We start from the raw sequence: 22,386 nt of genomic DNA, 5'->3' as shown, positions 1-22,386 counted from the left end.
TCCTTTTGCTTCAGGTATTTATTAAAGCCAGGCAGCTAGGTGGTGCAGTGGAAAGAGTGCCAGGGTTAGAGGTGATCTTTCTGAGTTCAATCTGATCTCAACACTAACTGTGTGACCCTGGGCAAGATACTTAACCTTGTTTACCTCAGTTTCCTCATCTGTAGAATGAACTGAAGAAGGAAATGGCAAACCATTTCATCATCTTTGCCAAGAAAACCCCAAATGGGGTCACAAAGAATTGGACACAACTAAAATGATTGAACAACAACATTTATTATAGCTAATATTTTACTATAAAAAGTTATAAGAGAATAAAATTAATTTTCCCCTTTTGAAAGTTAGTTATTTCTAAAAATGTGAATGAAACTATCAAATCTCTATTAGTATAAAAAGGTAAGAAATTGTATTAGCTTGTCAATTCACGTAAAACAATGAAGAGAAGTTCAAATTAGAATTTTCAACATTAATTCCTTTGAAGTTCTTACATCAAAACATGAAAGCTCTTGGCTAAATCTGTGTTATTTAACCACAACTTTTTTTCACTGTATTCTATTATAACTGAATGTTGATGGTAGTGATGGTTTTGGGGAAGGGAAGGTTAATCTTAACCCCTTATCTCTGAAAAGGTTCAATCTTATCTTTATTGTTACGAAGTCTTTAAAAAAATAAACTTCCAGGATCTTACAAACAATTTGTGTTAAATTTACTCATTCAACAAATATCAACAAATAGTTCTTATGCACCTCTTATGTGACATGCACTATGTTAAGAGCCAGGTATATAAAGTCAAAAATCAAAGTCCCTGACCCCAAAGGCACTTACATCAGGGGAGACAACATGTATCACTCAAACCAAAATAGACGGAGTAAATGCAAGGTATTTTGGTGGGTGAGCTGGGGAGCAGAGCACTGGAAGATCAAGATAGGTCTCATTGAAATGGTAGTGTTTGAGCTGAGTGTCTAAGGAGACCAGGGATTCTGAGAGGCAGCCGCAAGGAGGGACTGTGTTCTAGAAGGGGAACAAGCTTTCCAAAGCCCATGAGGGTCATGGGCAAGGGACAGCAAGTTGGCCAGACTGACTGGACCATTAAGTGCATGAAAGTGAATGATGGCTAGTAAGCCTGGAAGGCAGGTTTTAAATGCAAAACAGAGAAGTCTGTATTTGATATCATCATCATCATCATCATCATCATCATCATCATCATCACCATCCTCCTCCTCCTCCTCCTCACTAACATTTATACAGTGCTTACTAAGTGCCGGGCACTGTGCTAAGCACTTGACATATGTCATCTTATTTGATTCTTACAACAACCATGCAATGTGGGTACTATTATTATCTCCATTTTACAGAGGAGGAAACTGAGACAGAGGTTATGTGACTTGCCCAAGGTCATAAGGCAATGTATCTGAGGTTGATATTGAACTTGGGTCTTTCTGACTTCTGCCTGGTGCTCTAGCCACTGTACAGCCAGCTTCCCCCCAAAGGCAATAAGGAACAGCCTGAGCTTCTTGAGCAGAGGGAGACATGGAGAGACAAAATGGTGCAGTGGAAAGAGCTCTTGAGTTAGAATCCACGGACATCAGTCCAAACCCTCCCTCTGTCACCTGCTTCCTCTGTGACATTGGACTAGGCACAACCTCTCTAAGTCTTATTTTTCCCATCTATAAAATGAGAGTATTGGATCAGACAGCCTTCTGAGGTGCCTTCCAGCTCCAAACTGATGGTCCAATGAGTTTTGGCATGTAGGTGGGGCCCAGCTTACACAGGGAGACACAGGAGAAAGGCTCCATGGAGGAGGCAGCCCTTGAGTTGAGCCTGAAAGGAGAGGAGTATGCCGCTCGACAGAGATGAGGCACAAGTACCCGTCAGGCACGGTGGCGAGGGCTGGTGCAAAGGTGTAGGGGTCAGTGTGAGCTCGATGCATTCAGGGAACAGCAGGGCTGGAGAGCAGAGATGATGAGGGGGAATGCTGTACAAGGAGGAAGGAAAGGGAGGAGGCAGCCAGACAGGAGGGGATTTTTAAATGCTAGGATAAGGAGTTTGCATTTTAACCTCGTGGCAACAGAGAACCACTGAAGGTTCCTAAGTAGTGGGGTAAGTAAAAATTCTTATGGTCAGACTCGTGCCTTAGGAAATAAAAGTCCCAGAGCTGAGACCCAAAGGTATTTAGCATACTGACACCAAGATCATGGCAACAGGAAGAAGGGTTTTCACAACCCATTGAGGTGACCCATGCTGTTTGCCAGGCCGATAACTTTTGGCTTGTCAAGTTTGAGACAACTATCTAAGCCATTCTAACAAAGGAAATACTTCTGCAAAGGCCTACCTGAGCTATTTTAGTCATAAAACTTTCCAGAAAAACCTGGGGTGAATAAAAATAAACATCTGCCAAGGATAAACATTCAGAAAGTTATCTGTATAATTCTGACAGGAAAAAAAAATGAAATGAACATTAGTTATTTAAACATGTTTTACCTAGAAATAAAGGCTTGATATTTTATGATATTTAAGTTTTCTAGAATTTAGAGTTAGTAGGGACCTTGGGGTAGCTTGTCCAATGCTTTTATTTTACAAGGAAGGAAACTGAGGCTCAATGAGCTGAAGTGATTTGCCCAGTGTCATGTAACTAGTGAAACAAGAGTCCAGAATGTGAAACCAGCTTCTGCATTCAGCGCTCTCACTGCAGGCCTAGTTTTTAATGAGGCAAATAGAATCACAGATTTAGAGCTCCAAGAAATCTGAGGTTCTAGTTAGTCCCATGACTTCACAGATGACAGAACTGAGGCCCAGGGAGCTTACATGATTGGCCCCAAGTCACAAAGGTAGTAAGTGGCAGAATGGAGCTTCACTTTCAGTTCCTCTGATTCTCAATCCTAAGTTCTCTCTAGCACCCAGAAGGATGTCAGCTGTCTCTGGGCATGGTGATCCAAACAAGCACAGGGAAATACCAGGACATTCCTGGCCTAGCACCTTAACCACCAGGCCACGATAAGATGTCAGTTACTTCTGCATCAAAACGAACCACTCATAATGATACAGAAATCCTATGAAATTAAATCCGTTAATTTCTCAAACAGGTATATCTCAGCCCAGTGAACCTGATCCTGGAACTCACAAGTGGGCAAGCTGTGTGTTCTGTTCTATTCAGTTAGTATTTTGTGGATGGAAGAGAGCAATAATAATGAAGGGGTTTAAAAGTTAGTTTTGAGAGAAAAGATGAAAAGGAGTCATCAGCACACTTCAACAATGGGAAGGGATTCTGTAGTTTAGAGAAGATCAAAGGAATGTGCTTGTGTCACAGTGGCAGGGGTTAAATCCACCCTGGGAAGGCACCTCGGGGTTGTGCGGGCACTGAGCCTCAGCCATGGTCTTTCTCCAATCTTCCTTTCTGGGTACTATGGTAAGCCTAGAATAGGCTATTACAGATACAAGGTGCCCTCTTATAGGAAATAGAATGGATGGTCCAATGCTTTCCAGCAAGTGGTAAATATTGAGGGATTTTGTTGTTAGGACACATAAAGAGAAAGAGCTCCCCAGAAAAGTCACTTCTACCCCAGCAATTTATGGTAATTCTATGTAGGTTTTGGATGCAGTGACTCAAGCATAGATAACACTGTGATTAAGTCACATTTAGGGATGGTCACTGGATCACTGCTGTAACACTGAAAGGGCCTTGGAAAGGCATTTGCTGATACCTACTAGAATTTCAAAGGTATTTCTGATGGAAGAGTAGAGAGGGGCTGGGAAAAATGGGGAGAAGGAACTCTTCAGAATCTGAGCAGAGTCCGAGATCATCAAGAATCCTGTCCATATTACGTCCTGAAACAGTAGTTTTGTTTAGAGTCTCAAAAACAAAAATGAGACAAGAGGGAAGAAAAGAAGGAAGGCCATGAATAAGCCTGAAGGGCAGGGGTAAAATGTATAATTAAGGGATGGCAGCATCACTTTGTTAATACCTGTGCCTATGTCTGATAAAGTCATATCCAAGTCATTAACTCAGTATCATCATCATTATCATCATCATCATCATCATCATCATCATCATCATCATCATCATCATCATCATCACCACCTTTATCAATATAAAATACTTAGCAAGTGTATAAATGAACATGCTGCTTATACTAAGCACTGAATGTAGAAAACAACAGATGTTGGTTCCCAGACTTAAAAAACCTTGGAATCACAGAAAGTTACCCTGATATGGACAAATATAGAGCAGAATTAAAATACTAAACCAAGAGATGAATGACTGGCATAGCAATTAAATACCATATCAGTCAAGAGTGAATTCATGCTATGGGGGAGGAACAGGATATTATATAATCAGGATAAAGATTCAGAAGAAATAGCAATGTCTACTATGATAATGATAAAGGAATCTTTAGACAAATTTTGGAACTTTAAAAACATACAGAAGTAGATGCTCTTTTTAAGGAGCCGCATGATAATCCAGGAGGTTTCTGATGTTTTCAGGACATGCTTCCACACCTCTAATCAGAGCTCCTCACAGCATAATGATCACATCAGAGGCCATGGTGGAGTCACACATTTATCCTTGCAATGAAATGGACTTGCATGGTGATAGAGAACATTAGAAAAGGTACATTTTTTTTGGTCTAAAGAAGGCAGTTAACAGTAGAAAAAACATTAATTTAAAATTTCTGAGGCGTATTATCCCTATGTTACACTACAAATTAATGAGAGTCATGCTTGCTATTATGGAATGAAATAATTAGCCAAGCACAAGAGTCATAAAAATTGTTCCTATAAAACTGAGTTCTATTTAAATCATTAGAACTCTTTAGTTCAAATATTAAGTTAAATTAATTCCAACGTTGTGTTTTCATTGTGCTTTTAAATTTATACTGTGAACTGTTTGTATAACCTTAATTCATAGTTTAAAATTAAGCTGAATTATGACAGCAGTTTGTAAATATGTCCACTCCATGCATTTCCACTGATGAACTGCACTCTCTCATTAACTGGCTGTGTTAAATATTTTCTATTTCTTTTCTTTGGAAAATAAATCTATATGACCTCTTCTAAGTAGCTGGGTTTTGCTGGGGTGGGGGGAGGGAGTGGTGAAGTTGAAGAGGAAATAGGCATTGTCAATTTCTAAAATGGAAGGAATTTAAGCTTCAGGAAATTACTTTGAAATCAGAATGATGATTTTTTTTCCTTTTTTTTCAGAATGATGATTCTTGAAGAAGCAAATGATAAATGAAAATATGGCATCTTAAAAGTCATCTAAAATTTTTTTTCAGAATGATGAAAAAGCAAATTAAATGAGATAATAAATCATCTCTAAAGTTTAAAATTCTGGAAAAAACTGGCCTAAAATAATATGTAATTGGGGAAATAATTAGGGGAGAGATAAAATGAGAAATCTTTCCATGGATTATTTTTAGCTTAATAGCTTTCAATGTAAAGATTTCCGTGCCTTTCATTTTCATGAAAGGCAATGATTACAGTAGTGGTGGGATTTTTTGTTAATCAAAACAAGATTCAAATTATGGCCAGCCAATTATGATTTTTTGTATAACATATAAATATTTTCTAGAATGTAGAGACATTTTCACACCTAACATCTGAGAAAAATAAACATGATTTTATTGCAATCCAGTGGCAGCTTGCTTACTGCTAGCTCCTGGGGTTGTGAGAGGAAAGGGAAAAGAGAAGGAAGAGGAGAAGGAGGAAGGGGGAGAGAAAGAGAGAGAGAGAGAGAGAGAGAGAGAGAGAGAGAGAGAGAGAGAGAGAGAGAGAGAGAGACTTTCTTTGCTGCTGCCTTTGCTTTCTGCATGCTGTAAAATTTCCTGCTTTCAGACCTGTCATCCTGTTGGAGGAGCAGCAGCAGCTCGGCCCACTGTACTGTGGGAACTGTTATGACATGCCTGTTACCATGGTTACCACAGCAAGTCGGGGAGAGGTGCCTGTCAGGGACCAATTTACCTCTCCAGACGGGCACTGCCACCAAAGGGGGACATGGTACCCATAAATCTTAGCAGAGACTGAAACTAGAGCAACAATATGCAAAACAAAATTATTCTAAACATCAGCTTCCACAGAGAAAACCATCAGGCAAAAAAAAAAATCTCCAATGTGGTTCTATTGATATGTGTAAGTAACGCTCTCCCTTCATGTCAGCAACCACACAAACACGAACCCACAGGTTTTAATCTGCTATTCAAACTGCATGGCAAAGTGAGACATTGAATTGTTACATATTCTTCCACAAAGAAAGTACTAAACTGTGTGGGGTAGTAAAGTTCACAAATGTATTTTAACCTATATAAATTAGAAGAATATATATGTGTATGTACGTGTCTGTGTATATGTGTGTGTGTGTATGTGTGTGTGTCTGAATGATAATTAGAAGAATATACAGAGCTAATAATGTTTTCCCTCCCCCTCGAGATTCATATAGGAAGGACTTCTTTATTTGCACTAATAAAAAACCATGATGTTCTGAAAATATGACTGCCTAAACAACAGAATTTTAATGCTACAGTAAGCATCTAAATGATGGAACAGAACAGAAATAAAGAATTCTGGGTGAAAATGGGACCTAGAAATAAGTTTCCCCTTTCAGTTGTTTGTTTTATATACATATATGTATAGCATTAGGAATTCTGAAGATTTTCCCAAAATAAATGCTTAAATTTAAGCCTTCTGGAACATTTATATTTTAAAATATTTTACAATGCTTCTTTTACAGTGAAATGAGAAATATGATTTTTCAAATTCAGTAATATAATCCACAGATTTACATAAAGAGAAATAAAACTTTTAAGATGATTACAGTACAGAAGGAATTCTGAGGGGGAGTCCTGAGTAAAATATGAAAAAAAAAACTTCCTGAGTGTTCTGCCTCTTGCATTTATTTTTTAAATATAGTAACTTATCTATTTTAGTAGCTGCCAATAGGCACTTACAAATAATTATGGCCAGCAGTACATTTGCACATCCTACTTGTATCCAGTGAGAACAGAGCTAAGACTCCAAATGCACATTAACATACGAACCATGGCCATTTCTGCTCTGCTCGTTTACGTCATCTCTGCTTGGAAACAGCCTGTTCACTGTTGATTATTCCAGTATCTTCTGGGTCCACCCCTAGAGAAAGCTTTCAAAACAACATTCTCCGTGATTACAGAAATCACTGAAGGTGCTCAGTACCTGGGGACAGGAGCCATCAAATCCTTCCTCAGACATGATTCTCTGGATGGAGTGAAGAAGCTTTGTGTAGCCATGGGTCAGAGCACTGTGGGTAAGAAACAACTCATGGAGTATAAACGAGTTGACTGCACAGCACATACAAAAAAGTCAATAAAAGTATTAGGTGATCATTCAGTTCTTGAGCCACAATGAGTTTAGCATTTAGGTAAAAGATGTACAGGAATCAAGTTAGAGTTGCGAAGATCCTCCATACAAATGAAGACATTCTGAGAACAAATTGCAATTGCCTCCTGTTCACTAGTTCAGTGCCCTTGATACATTGGGAAAGGTAAAAATCTGCAGAGACTAAGATGGCTTAATTATGTCAGGCTCAGTTACCTCCTAGAAAATTAATGATTTAATGAAGCAACCTAAAAGATGAACCACTATAGCATTTCAGGAGTAATCATAGATAATTAACACATAGTTAATGAACTGCTATGCCAAGTACACCTGATCAATGTCCTGATCACCGGAGCTCATCTTCTAGCAGTTTTAATTTTCTCACAACAACCTGCTTTAATAATAGTAATTAAATAACTTGATCTTTTAGCATAAATGAAGAAAAATAGGTGCAGTCTCCAGTGAATTTAATATCTGCTCCTTTCTTTTCATATACACACACACATATGACTATTAGGCTAGTAAATTTTTGGCATACAGTCTAAAATTAGCCACATTACAAATATTTCTCTCATAAACCTGGAAACTCTTCTCACTCCTATTAGCTTTTCGAAGCATTTTATAAGCATTGTGAAGACTAAGTTAATAAGGTTCTGGAGCATAGCTGTTCCATGTGCACTTAAGCAGTTCTGTGGTACAGGACCCCAGGGATAGGACTGTATAAACTTTATGGTGAAGAGCCATAGAACAATCACACAGACAGAAGAAATGCTTCAAAGACAGAATAATTTGAAAAGCAGTGAGACACGAATGGAAAAGCTAGCCAACATATAAAGAGACTGCACTAGTGTGAGGACATCGGAGGCTGGGTGGCTCGGTACACACATCTGCACAGCTCTGTAAAGGCTATTACTGTCGATTAACATTTGGCTAGCGTCCACAGCTGGACGCATAGAAAGATGGAGGGCATACCCAAAGATTAGCCTTTGCTGAATGTAAAAGGAGCAGCGAAGAATGAAAACATGTTTACTACTCTGTTAAACGACTGTGTCCACAGAAAATAAAGGTAATTAAAGGTATCTGTAGGTAGCAGCAGCCACCATTTTTCAAAAGGGAAGCTCTATTTGCAACCAAAGTGAAAAGGACAACGCCATTGGGAGGAAGTATCTCTAATGGGCAATAATGTCACGATTTTACATGTTAACATGTGCATGTCTGCGCTGGTGAGTTCAGTTGGCTAGAACACAGTCTTCATTTTTGAATATGACGGGTTCAATTCCCCTACGGGCCAGTAAATTTTGAAAAGGAGGAAAACACAAACCCAACCTATTTCTATGCTGCAGATTGTATCTCTACATCAGTTAGCCATTTTACAAATTCAAATGTTGGCCCAAGAGAGTCTAGGCCACAAAAGATGAAATACTTAGGGCACCTCTTCTCCCTGAAGAAGTAGAACAGAACTCAAGACTACTGATCATGAGCCATTAGGAGTTCAGATATTTACGACAAAGTCTCTTAAGGCTCTCCTCATACACAAAAAGTTGGTTTAGACTCAAAGTTCTTCTAAGTATGCATTTATTGCGTCTTCTTTACTTCTCTGGACAAAAATTAGGTGTGGTGTTGTGCATCTTTATCCTGGAATGCTGTATTACCTACACCACAAACAACATCTGTTGCTTATGCCACAGTCGCACATTCTGAATTCGATTCAAGTAGGTTCCTTTCAATTCTAGAAGCATTTCTTCAGCGCCTATTAAGTGCCAGACACCAGGATACAAAGACAGGAAGAGTTGCTGTACTCAAGTTTACCTTCTGGAGGAGGGAGTGGGGGATGAAGGGTGAGGAATTTAACATGTATACAAGATAATCTAAGGGAGGAAAAAGAGAGGACTAACAGAGGCAGAAGGAGGAGAGGAGAACAGAGAAGAAGAGACAGAGAGAGGAAGGGAGGGAGGGAGAAAGAGGAAAGAGAGAGGAGAGAAAGGAGAGAGAGAAAAGAGAGAACAAGGGGAGAGAAGAGAAAGAGAAGAAGAGAGAGGAGAAAGGGGGAGGGAAGGAGAGAGAGAGAGACAGAGAGACAGAGAGACAGAGACAGAGACAGACAGAGAGACAGAGAGAGACAGAGGAGAGAGAGGAGAGACAGAGACAGAGAGAGGGAGAGGAGTGCACATCTCAGGTACAGAGATGGGGGAATCGGTTAGTGGGCTCAGGGGAACAGCAAGTGGACCAGTTGGGCTAGAATGTGGAGTGTGTCAAAGGGAATGCTATGAAGCAAGTCAGGAAAGATAAGTGGGAGCCAGTTTAGAGAAGGCTTTCAACGCCAAACTGGTTAGTTTGTCATTTATCCTAAAGGCAAGGGGGAGCCACTGAAGCTATCCCTGTATCGGGAGGACTATTTTGGCAGGCATGAGAAAGATGGAGTGGAAGGACAAGAGATGCACTCACAGACCAAGTATAACACATGGGTGCAAGATGAAAAGGTCATGAGCCAAGCCAGTAGCCCTGTGCGTAAAGAGAAGTGGGCAGATAGAAGACATACTGTGGTAGTAGAACTGACAAGAAGTGGAATCTGATTCCACACAGGGGCTGAGGGAGAAAAAAAAAGTCAAGGCTGAGTCGGAGTGAGTCCCTGAAAAGATGATGGTGGTCTCTACAACAACTGGGGATTTTGGAAGGGTGTTTTAGTGACAGGAAGATAATGAGTTCCAGTTTGGACATGTCGAATTTGAGATGCCCATAGGCAAGATGTCAGGCAAGCAGTCAACACACTGGAATTCAGGAGTAAGATCAGGGTGGTGTCATGACTTGTAGCTTGAGATTTAGTTATGGAGACCTGGATTCAAATGGCATTTCAAATACTTGATAGGTGTGACTCTGGACAAATCACTTAATCTCTCTTAGCTTTAGTTTTCTCATCTATAAATGGAGGTGAATACTAGCAGTAACCACAGGGTTGTTGTGAGGATCAAATGAGAAAATGTGTGTAGGATTTGAAATGCTACGTAAATCTGAGTTACCATCTTCCTTATTGATAGATTGGGTAGTAATCTGCACAGTGATAATAACTGAACCTCTGAGGGAGGGTGTGTGTGATGAGTTCTCCAAGGGAAAGAGTATGAAGAAAGAAGACAAGAGGGTACAAGACAGAATTATGGGGCTACCCACACTCAATGACTGGGAGATGACTGATGATCCAGCCAAGGAGTGTAAGGGATGGTCAGACTGGTAGCATGAGGATTGGGAGAAACCAGTTAGAAAAAAACAAGGAAGGAGATCAGATAAGAATTGGCTGGGGAGGGTGGGGAGGAGATGGTTGAAGGTCACATTATCAAAGCTGCAAAGAGGTCCAGGAAATGAGGTTTGATAAAAGGGCGCTGGATTTAGCAATTAAGAAATTATTAGTAAGCTTGGAGAGAACAGACTCAGTGGAGGGGTAGAGATGGAAGCAAGCCTGTAAGAAAAGTGTGGTGTAAGAAAATAGAGGCAATGAGTGGAGACACATTTTTGAGAGTCATTAAAGTCTATCTAACATTTCCCTGAGATTTGCTGACTCTGCTGCTGTGAGAACAGCAACGACCCCACATGATATTCGTGAAAATACATTAAACTTCTTTCTCACTTCAAGGTTGCAACTCTGTTATGTAAACAGTGAAACATTTCCTCAAATAGGGTAACTCTTCTAAGAGAAATAAATATTTCCATTAACAAAATTAAAATGAAAAAAAGACATGAATTTAAATTGTATTTATAATAGATATAAAATCCCTTGATAACAAATATAAAAATCCCTTCTCCTTCCCCCATCTTTTCTTGTATTTGTGGTAAACTAGTAAAACAAACACCAGACAGATAAGGTAGGTAGATCTCTTTGGTGCAACAGGGACGGGATGAGACATAACGAGGAATTTGAACATTACTTTCTAAAAGTTCACATACCACTACTGGCTGAAAGACCCACTTTTTATGGCACTTGGATATTCACCTTGTGACAAGGCTATCTACAGCCCATGCACACTGCAAAGGATGACTCGTGTGTGTTATACAATACATCAAGAACCTCTAGAAGAGAAAGGGGGTGAATGGATGGCCTCAGGGCATCAGTGGTACCATGAAATTTAAAACAATTTAACATTAAAATATTAAAAGACTCTGAGGCTAACACAGAATGGGCTATAATCTGTACTAGTAGGAGGGAGAACCACAGCTATGAGATAATGGAGCCTTCAAAGTACTGAAGCAAGTTCAGCTATTAATTTGTAATTATTTTAAATAAAAACCCAAAACCTCCAGTGGACAGTACTTGACCAGGAGCATAATTTTCAAGCCTTGCCTAGGGCACACAAATGTCTTTCCCCTGCTCTACTAAATACTTTACTGAACATTTTGATAGTGAATTATTATGTGTAATTCAATTTATACTTTGAATTATGTGCAATGAAAATGTTATTAATAATAATAATACTTAGCATGTCTAGAGATTTGATCCTCACAACAACCCTGAGAGGTAGGTGCTATCATTATCCCCATTTTACAGATGAGGAAACAGAGGCAGATGGATGTTGAGTGACTTGCTCTATCCACTGCCCCACCAACTATTGCTAAATATTAATTAAACCTAAAAGTTGATTAGGCACAGCAAATTTATAAGATACATAAATTCTTTGTTATTTTAATTTTTATGTTGCTACTAAAAACTTTTAAGTATGAAGTTTCATATATATATAAATAATATTTATTCTTTTTTATTATTATTATTTTTTTTTGTCTACTAGGCTAGTGACTGATAAAGTAGGAATCGTCAAGAAGGTATCCTGATTACAAACATGATACTGACTTCCTTACTGATAGTTTCTAAGCATTAACACAGGTTAGGTTATCAAGGGTATGACAAATAAGCCTATTATCTGTAAGTAGGACCCATTAGGAAAGACAGTTTAAATAGTTTAAGCTGAATTTACCTAGAAATCTGTGTTCTACGTAAATATAGCTTCAGCTAAGTTTCCTTAAGGTACATACAGAAGGCCAACAAGCATTTAGTGAACGCTTACTACGTGTGAAGGGCTGTGCTAAGCATGGATAAATAACATTAAGTAAAGGCAGCACAGGCTTGATTCCTATAACATTAAATAACTTGTAAAGGATAATAATACATCTCAAGTGCCTACATTTAATACGTAGAACCAACATATCGGGGGGGTGGCTAAAATACACAGAGTTGCTGGGACTTCAAGAACAAGTTTCAACTTTCTTAGATTAAAGAAAGCAAAGCTAACTGTCACTGATATACATGCTACAAAGAGGGGAATGTAAAACGTCAGGTGCTTAGATGAATTTTTATCTTTTGTTCATCAGGTAACGTAAGACCCAAAGAAACAGGTAACTATATCTTCCCTTCAATCACAAGATCAAGGAGGGTTTTCTTTGGAGAATATGGAAGTCTCCTTCAAGAAAAGATCTAGGTTTACAATAGAAATAGTTTGGCCAAAAAATTCACAAGATAACAAAAAATTCTAGTGTAAAACATCCATTGAATTTTGTGTATAATTTTGTGTATACAAAATAAAAACTAAGAGATAGCCCTTTATAGTCACAAAGCCCTTAACTCCAGTGACAAGTAAGTTTCTTGAAGGCAGACACTGTTTTCTGTATCCCCAGTACCCAGCACAGTGACCTGCCCACGGCAGTTACTTAATAAACAGTCATTCATTCGTTCATTTATTTCTAAGCATACTTTTAAAGTTATTTTTGAATTAACATTCATGCATATTACTATGTAACGGAATTAATTCATTTTAGTCTAACAATTTCACAACAATACTATAAGGAAGGCAGTATAAGTATTAGATTATGCCCATTTTACAGATGTGAAGAAACTTAGGCCCAACAAAGTTAGGTGTCTTGTTCAAGAACACACAGCTACTGAATGGTGAAGAGAAGGCTACAAGAGAAGACAATGCTTTTTCCACTAAATTATTTTCCAGAAATCAAGTAAGAATGAAGGAAATAATATATAATCACCTTGAAGGCTCATGAAAAAGAAAAAACAGAGATCTGAATAACGTCTTTCAAATTAGCTTCCACAAACAAAAACAAACCAAAAAGAAGCTATTCAATGAGAGGGGAAATGGCAAGGCTGTGAAAAGATTCAGAACGAGACATTCATGACAAAAACAAGACTCTCTGACATCCAATGGACCCTCCCAGAAAAGTCCAGTCTGCATCTATCTTCCAGGTTGTTGTAAAGGGCTTACTTAGCACAGTTCCTGGCACATATTAAGACCGTAACAAATTTCTTCCCTCCCTCCCTTTCCCTTTCTCCTCTCCTTCCCCTCTCAGCTTTGCTTCTGAGTCCCCAGACTTTGCCACTATGAGGCCTGTGCTGCTGTCTTACTCTGGACTTTTCCTCAGTGCTTGGGGGCCTCCTCACCCTGGAACATCCTTCTGCCATGCTGGCCCCCTTCTCTTATTGATGAGTTCCTTCTGGGGACCATCATTAAAAGGAGGGGTCCAGGCTGGCCCACCTTCATCCCCTCTGGTTGTGCTTCTGACTTTCAGACTTTAACAACATGCTCTCATGTGAATGCCTTCTCACCCATTCCTACCTTTTCAGCTTCCTTTTCTGTATCATCCTCTCTCTTTAAAATGTAACAGTGCCTGGCACACAGTAAGCATTTAACAAATATTTCTTGCCTTGCCCCTGTTTAGTACCTGAACTGGAAAAGCACATTAATGACATTCGAGTGAGTTTTTATCACTTTGGTTTTGAAAAAGAAAAAAAAAACTATGGCTCTAGGAATTTTATTCTTATTACAAAAAGATTGAGTGTCAGAACCTTCACACATCACCACCTTAAGATAGAAATGGGGCCTAAGTTGGCTCTTCCCCAATAAAGGCCATCTTCAGAGCCAATGCTTCCTAAGACTCCCTCATTGCTTAGCTTGTCCGTGACGATATGTGACTTCTTCTCCATTTTGGATTCCCCTCCTTCCTCCAGGGATCACAGTCCCAGCATTAACATGCCAGGGAACCCTACCGGTTCCAGCTGCTTGACCACCTGGCTCTCTACACATGGCGTGATAATCAGGCTCTGCTTGTGGCTTCTTCCTGCCTTAACTAGACTTTTTCCTTCTAAGTTGGGAATTTTCTCGGCAGAAGCTGGTTCCCTAGCACAATGTTCTTAAGAGAGGAACTGTCTGTCCTCCAAAGTTTTCTCGTTAAAGATCAAGTCCCTTCAGCGGCTGCCATTGCCTTGTCAGGGTTTAATTCCAATGCCCATCCATTAACCCTTTAAGACCTGGGCTTTCTCTGATATTAGGCATACTGTAGGATTCCTTTAAATAAGAGCTTTCCAAAATGAACTTAAGTATTTATATACAACTAATTCAATATTTGAAGAGACTTAAGGAACAGTTTTCGGTATCATCGTTGCTAATTAAGATTAATTAGAAATGAAAATGAAGCTTCTTCAAAATTATATAAATAGAAAAATGATTTGATTTATAAAAATTCTTTTTATACATACTTTTTCAAACATTCATTTATTATATAAAATAAGGTACAGTTGTTACAACATGGCAGGCACTGACTCTATGGAATGGTTTCTTGGTCAATAACTATATTTGCATATAATTTACATATGCCTATAGAGACTGCGAAGTCTATTCCTAAGTAATTTTCAAGTTAAAATTTCATGCCTATTACCCTGAAGGCTGTCATTTCCTGATTTTCTTTTTCTTTGCCTTTTTAGCCAATACTATTGCCCTAAATTTCACATACTAGATATATGACTGAAAGATGGGAGCTATATACATAGTTAAAGAAAAATGAGAAAGATGCCTAAGAATCTCTGCCAAAATACCATTGCCCTTTGTACCACTGGGTGAAAAATACCATGAGCTGAAGAATATAAGAAATACATCCTAGGGTCACAACAATGCATATCATTTTCCTTTGTTACTCCTTAAACTTTATCACCCATATATTTTTTCCAAACTCTTCTTGAACTTCCACAAAATCAGAGGGCAACACAGGAGACCATTTAACTTGGAAGTTTTCCCCACTAGAGTGTAAATTCTTTGTTAAGTTAGGACTGGTTTATTTTTTGCATTTGGATTCCCACCGGCTAGCCCAGGCAGTGGCTGGCTTACAACAGTTGCTCAGTAAATTACTGTGAATTGGTTTAGTGTAACTTCTTTTACAGGTGAGGAAACTGAGGCACAGTAAGGTTAAGTGAGTGACTCGTCCTTTTCTTTTCAGGTTCTACCCTTGGAATATGTGGTCTCTTTTCATTTCCTAAGTCAAAGGAGAGTAGGAGCAGTAAGTGGAAAATGCCTTTTTGGGAGGAAGGAGTTGATGCAAAGAACTGGAACTCTAGCAGCTTGCAATCACTGCACAAAGGGGATAAGCAAAAGGCACGCACAATAAATAGAGAAGCGCACCAGCCTGGGGACGGTTAAGACAGGGACAAGCACTGAAGTGCGATAACTAATGCTCACAGTGATCTGCCTGTGTTGTGAAGAACAGATGAAATTCGGAACTATTTAAGAAAGCAGGAAATATACATTGTAGAAGAAAAGCCGTAGAAAATGGATAAAAACAAACACATAGCTGAGCTTAAATGGGTGAACTTTAATTATCTGGAAAATTTTCTTCTGTGGAACATTTCAATGATTTGGATATATGAAATGTTTAAATACTTTTTAAAAAATTATCACTACTTTCCCTTTAAGCTTTAAAAACGATGCTTTCATTAAAGGATTTCAGGATTTGGTAAACAAAGTTATATTTCTTCTATCTATTTGGCTTCTGTTTAAATGAGTTGTATCATGAACTCATTGCCCATCTATCCCTTCTGCACCTCCTCCCCATGAAACCCCTTCCCTTTTAGGATCGCTTTACTATTAGGAAACGCTTCTTCATAATTGAGTCAAAACTTGCCTCCATGTAACTTTCACCATATAGCTCTATTTCTTCTCTCTGGGGTCTAGCAGAATGCATCTAATCCTTCTTATTGACAAGTCTTCGAAAACTTTAAGACCATGGCCTTGTTTATCTTACCCTAAGTCTCCTCTTCTTGAAGCTAAATTTGCCTAGTTCCTTTATCTAACTCAAGAATGTCATGATTTCACGTTTCTTTATCATCATGGTCACCTTTTTCTGAATATCCTCCAGCTACTTCATATAACTTCTCAAAGAGGACCCAGAGATAAACACAGTACTCTAGATCAAGTTCACACAGGGCAGAACAGATTGGAACAATCACATCCCTGGCTCTGGAAGCACACTTCTCTTATTGTAACCCAAGCCTCAAGGAGGTTTTTAGGTTCCCTTGTCACACTACTAATTCATAAGGTTTACGTTCCCATATTCTTGTCTCCGGCACCCTAAACTTGTGAAAGTGAGGGTTTGAACCAAAGGCAGCACTGTACACTTAGTCCTGTGAAACATCTTACCCACTCTCATCTGCTGAGACTTTTTCAGATCCCCATTCTGTTACACGATACATCATTTCTTCAGCTTCTTTTCATAAGAAAACCTTACAGGTACACCCTCCAAACTTTCCTACAAGTGTTAATTTTAAAATGCTTAACAGAACAGGGCCAAGGACAAAGTGCTTTTTAAGACCACTGACAGCCTCATTCCATGTTGAAAATGACCAATTAATCAATACTCTTCAAGCTGAATAATTCAGCCTGTTACGAACCTGCCTAACTTTATTGTCATTTAGTTCACATCTTTCCAACTTGTCCACAAGGATATTGTGAGAGCTTATCCAATAGCTTGTCAACTAAAAATAGTACCAGCAACTCACATTTACATACAGCTTTAAGGTTTGCTATGCTGATACATATTATCTTTTCATGTTATCTTATGTGATCCTTTCAATAACCCTATGATACAAGTGTTATTATTTCTACTTTTATGAGCTTAAAGAAGTTGGGGGGGGGCAGGTAGGTGGTGCAGTGGATAGAGCACAGGCCCTGCAGTCAGGGGGACCTGAGTTCAAATCCGGCCTCAGACACATAACATTCACTAGCTGTGTGACTCTAGGCAAGTCACTTAACCCCAACTGTAGTCCCCCCCACCACCACATACACATAGGCAAGGTCACACTAATAATGAGTGTTGGAGTCAGGATCTGAACCAAAGTTTTCCTGACTCCATTACACTATAGTGACTAACATAAATATGAAATCTAGTTATACCATGTCCATGGCTTTTTCTCAGTCTTGTAGCCCTGTCAAAAGTGAATAGTGACTTTACTAAAACATTAATAAAATGTTAAAGTCAATTCAGAGTAACTCTTTAAACCTATCCTTTGCCAGAAGACAATCCACCTATCTGTCTCTTCGTTGCCTATAGTGAGGCATTTCCCTGCTACATGAAGCCAATGGGAGAAATGAGATCCCAGGTGGGGCCATAACAGGTTTCTGTAGAAAGACATATTCACTGTCACAACACTAGCTCAGAGACTCTAGACAAATTGCTTCAACTTTTTGAATTCGTTTCTTCATCTATACAACAAAGCTAATAATCCTTGCATTAAATACTTCAGAAGATTATTGTAAGGAAAGTGTTTTATAAATTTTAAAATGATATATAAACACAAATTATTATTATTATCATTGTTATTGTTGTTGTTGTTGTTGTTATAAATATCCCACTTAAAAATCTTGAGAGAAAGAGAGAGAATGTGGGAGGGGAGTAGGGGGAAGAGACCCATATTTCTCACAGTAACAATTTCCATTTTCTCAAAAAATTATTTCAGTCCTCAGAGTTATAGTAATGCAACAACGCACTCTTCTCCAGTTCCTAAAGATGTATAAAATACTTTCTTCCTTACAAATAGACCACAGAAGATCCATGGTGGTAATGAGAGAATACTAAATAAAATTTTCAACTTGGTAATCACAACTAAAATATACCATAGAAATTCAACAGGTAGGAGATGATAAAAGTATTTTAAGAAACTAACTACTCACCGTATTTCCATAACCTAGAGATCAATCTAGTAAAGTACTAGTGAATGGAGAATGGATCTGACAGGGAGAAAAACCTCATTTTCTTGATAAGACTGAGTATTAACAGTGCTAACAGAACAGACTGTAAATTATAAACCGAGGTTCCACCAATATTTTGGCAAATTCTCAACTAGATGAAGTACAGTTTGCCTTTAGTTGTAAACTCTAAGGGGAAAAAAATCAAGTGTTTATTTGGTCTACAGTTGTTCAGAAAAAAATGAGCACCACTAACTCTTCTTTCTACAGGGGATTTTCTCAACCCAGCGGTCTTTGTGATGAGCCACTTCAGCACATAAACCACATCACATAAGAACTATCTCTTAGACAGTCAGATACGTAGAACCTCAGCCCCGGACTTCCCAATCCATCTTCCTGCAATCTCGGTGTTGACTTGCCTAACTATAGGTTCATGCTCTCGAGGAACCAGTATAGCATAGAGCCGAAAGCAAGGGCGGAGCCTGGGCTATGAGGTACCTTCCCATACACGAGCCCATCTGAAGTTGTTCACAGATAAGGAGTACCCAGCACAAGGAGGTGATGAACTACCTGAGAGTCAGGGTCAGGGACTAAGCCAGTGCCAAAGACAGGGACTGAACTCAGTTCTTCTGACTTCTGGTTCAGGGCTCTTTCCATAGCCAACCGTGAAGAATGGAAACATTTTTTCGTGTGACAAAGACCTAGAGATTTTAGTGCAAACTCAGTATGCGTCACCAATGCTGACAGTCAAACAAACTTGACGAGGTAATATTAGCCTGCCGTAAGAGAATCTTGGTGTCCTGAAGAAAGCGACAGCACTACAGATGCCTCCTCAAGTCAGACCATATCTGGAGTCTGTGTTCAGAGCAGGGCATCATATTTGACAAGTGTCCTGAGGGTAAAAAGCCTTGAGTTTGTGCCAGATGAGGACAGTTTGAGGGAACGGAAAAGAGAAAATATAAGGAGAACATGGTAAGTGTCTTCAAGTATATGAAGGGATTAAACTTGTTCTGTTTGGTTCCAAAGGGGAAAACCAAGGCATGAGCATAAATATCCCAAACACTTACTTTTGATTTTATCATTGCAACATCTCTTGAATACTTGAATCTTGAAATCTCTCTGATACTGTCACCACTCTGGTACAGGCCTTCACCACCTCATGACTGGACTAATAGGGTATAACAGGGTGTAAAACTGGCAGTGCGTGTAAGTGTCCAAGAAACAGATCTCAATCTGACATAAGGCAAAGCTTTCTGACAAGTGGAGGTGCTAGGAGCTTTGGGAAGCAGAGAAAGGGTCCCCAGTGTGCAATAACTTCAAGCAAAGGCTGGTTGAACATTTGTTGGGGATCTCATAGAAGGGGTTCCTTCTTAGATACTGGTTGGATTAGATAACTTCTGTGGTCCTTTCCAACCCTGAGATTTTGAGATTTTCCCTACTGAATCTGGCACACAGGAGATACATCTTTTGATGATAACGTCTTTGCTACTGCTACTGTCACTACTCCATTAATGGCTCCTTTTCTCCTTAAGGTATGTAAAATATTCCCTTGATCATGTGGTAGGAGCACAGCTGAAGATGCCACATCTTGGAGAGAGACTCTAAGATGCAATAAATTACATTCATAAATCTGGGGTGGATGAATGCTGCCAGTAATCTACAGGTTAGGTTTTGTGGACGAATAGAACATGACACACCAGTGCACTCAGACCAGTTCTGTCATCTAGTCTCAGTGCCTTTGGTCCTGGCAGCATGGTCATGGGCAGACAGATGGTCATTAAATCCACGGGAGCTAATTAGCACACCAAGTAAAGTAGTATAGAGGGAGAAGAGATGCCTAGGACAGGACCCTGAGGGACACCTATGTTTGGAGGGCATGATATGGATGATGAACCAGCAAGGGAGACTGAGGAGCAGTCAGATAGGTAGAAGAAGAACCAGGAGAGAATGGTGTCCCAAAAAATATCAAGGAGAGAGTGATCATCAGTGTCAAAGACTGCAGAGAGTCAAGCAGGCTGAGGACAGAGAAGAGGCCACTAGATTTGGCAGCTAACTTTGGAGACAGCAGTTTCAGTGGAATGATTAGGTTGGAAGCCAAATTGTAAGGGTTAAGAAGAAAGCAAGAGGAGGGAAGTGGAGGAATCTATTGTAGAAGATCTTTCAAGGAGTTTAGTCCCAAAAGGTAGAAGAGATATATGACAACTAATTAGTGGGGATGGAAGGAGCAGAGGAAGGTTTTTTCAGGATGGGGGAGACATGGGCATGTTTTTGTAGGCAGTAGGAAAGGAGACAGTAGACAGGAAGACATTAAAAATAAGTGAGAAAGCAGGAATGACAAAGAGAGGGGGCAAACTGTTGGAGGAGACAGGATGGAATGGGATCACTTGAGTAGGTAGAAGTGTTAGCCTTGGCAAGCAGTAAGGCCACTTTATCATGCAAGACAGGGATGAAGGAGGAGAAAGTGGCAGAAGGCATCTCAGTGATAGAAGATGAGGAAGTTCTTAGTAAATGGCTTCAATTTTATTTTTAAAATATGAGGAGACTCTGTCTGTTGGAAGGTGTTCTTTCTTTCATTTCCTCCAACTCTTACAGTTAATAGGAAGGATAAGCACATGCTTTCCTTTCACTGCTAATTTATACCATTTCTCTGTCATCGAATACTCAACAATTTTTCCCCTTTTGAGGTCTATATAATTCATTCATACCACCCTGTGAGTATTTTTGTTACAGTCATGGTCATACCCTTGATCTTGTCATCACCCACAAATGCACCATTTTTATGTTTATGAGCTCTGAAGCTCCCTTAGCTTATCACAATCAGTTGGAATTCAGCTTCTCCCTCTGTGCTCCAATACCAAGCCCTGCTTTTCATTAACACTGTGAGGTCTAATCCCTTGACTCCTCCAAGCCATCATCCCTGTACTAGCTACACTCTCCTCTTTATTCATCGAGCCCTTGGTGAACCACTTTAACTATATACTGTCCTCTTCTTTTAAGTCCTTTGCCCCCTGCCAAGCCTTGGCCTTGGACTATTCCCACCATCCAGTGATTTTGCTCTCACCCACACACAGTTGAATGAAGGTGGAGAAAATCAGATAACTGTCCTTACTGGATCCACTACAAATTTATGTTATATCACCCCAACTGGGCCCTCACTTTTGCTAGGTAAATCTTTTATACCTCCCCAATTAACTCATTATATCTCTATCTACTATCTGCTTCTCTGTTACCTACAAACATATCCATGTTTCCTCCTCCTCAAAAAACCTTCATTTGAGCCATTCATCCCTGCCAATTATTGCTCTGTATCTCTCTTGACTTTTTTAGCTCAACTCTTCCAGAAGGCCATCTACAATAGATGCCTCTGACTTTCTCCCTCTCACTCTCTTCTTAAATCTCTACAGTCTAGCTTCCAACCTCTGCTTGCTCTGTTTAATTTTTTCTTACCTGACTAGTCTAATGGTTAAATTAATAGTAGTATATGTCAGCTAGGGAAAAATTAAAAAGAGTAGAATATTCATAGATTTATGTAATTCAGAAAAGCAAATTAAGTTGATCAAAACTTTTGACCAGTCAGTTCTGCCAGTTATTAAAATATTTCACTTAGTTTTGGGTGGTTCTGCTACATAAAGGTCGAGTAAAAAAAAAAACAACAACAACAACAAAAAGCAGGCAAGGAAAAAAGTCAGTTTGGGATCATAATTTTTTTCCCCCAGGGATAATTCACAAAGTCCCTATATCATACTTTCACCCAAAGGCTTTCTTGAGTAATGTAGCTCCATGCTTTGTTCAAACCATTTCCTATGCTCAGAACAACTTTCCCCTTCTCTCCACTTCCCTAATTCCTTCCTACCTGCTTTTCAGATGATGACTGATGACTGAAAACATCTTGTATGGTCAAACACAATTCGTTTTATTCACTTTTCAATGTGACAGGTTAGTCTAAATGTATACATAGAGCCAATTATTCAATATTTAGGGCAAATTTCCATTTTTCCCTCATTTAAGAGTCCTGATTTTTATACTTCTTGCTGTTCAGTCATTT

At 39.2% G+C, this 22,386-nt stretch overlaps 1 protein-coding gene across 1 annotated transcript in view; it reads right to left on the bottom strand.

Moving 5' to 3' along the window:
• Nucleotides 1-22,386, bottom strand: part of ELP4 (elongator acetyltransferase complex subunit 4) — a 259,098-nt gene that overhangs the window by 169,306 nt on the left and 67,406 nt on the right. The window contains exon 6 of the mRNA XM_020963880.2: nt 7,183-7,267. Within this exon, the coding sequence (XP_020819539.1) occupies nt 7,183-7,267 (85 nt within the window). The remainder of the gene's footprint in view (nt 1-7,182; nt 7,268-22,386) is intronic.

This window comes from Phascolarctos cinereus, unplaced genomic scaffold, assembly GCF_003287225.1.
Source record: "Phascolarctos cinereus isolate Bilbo 61053 unplaced genomic scaffold, phaCin_HiC Scaffold_9;HRSCAF=440, whole genome shotgun sequence".
NCBI lineage: Eukaryota > Metazoa > Chordata > Mammalia > Diprotodontia > Phascolarctidae > Phascolarctos > Phascolarctos cinereus.
This window is presented reverse-complemented; position numbering and strand designations above follow the sequence as displayed.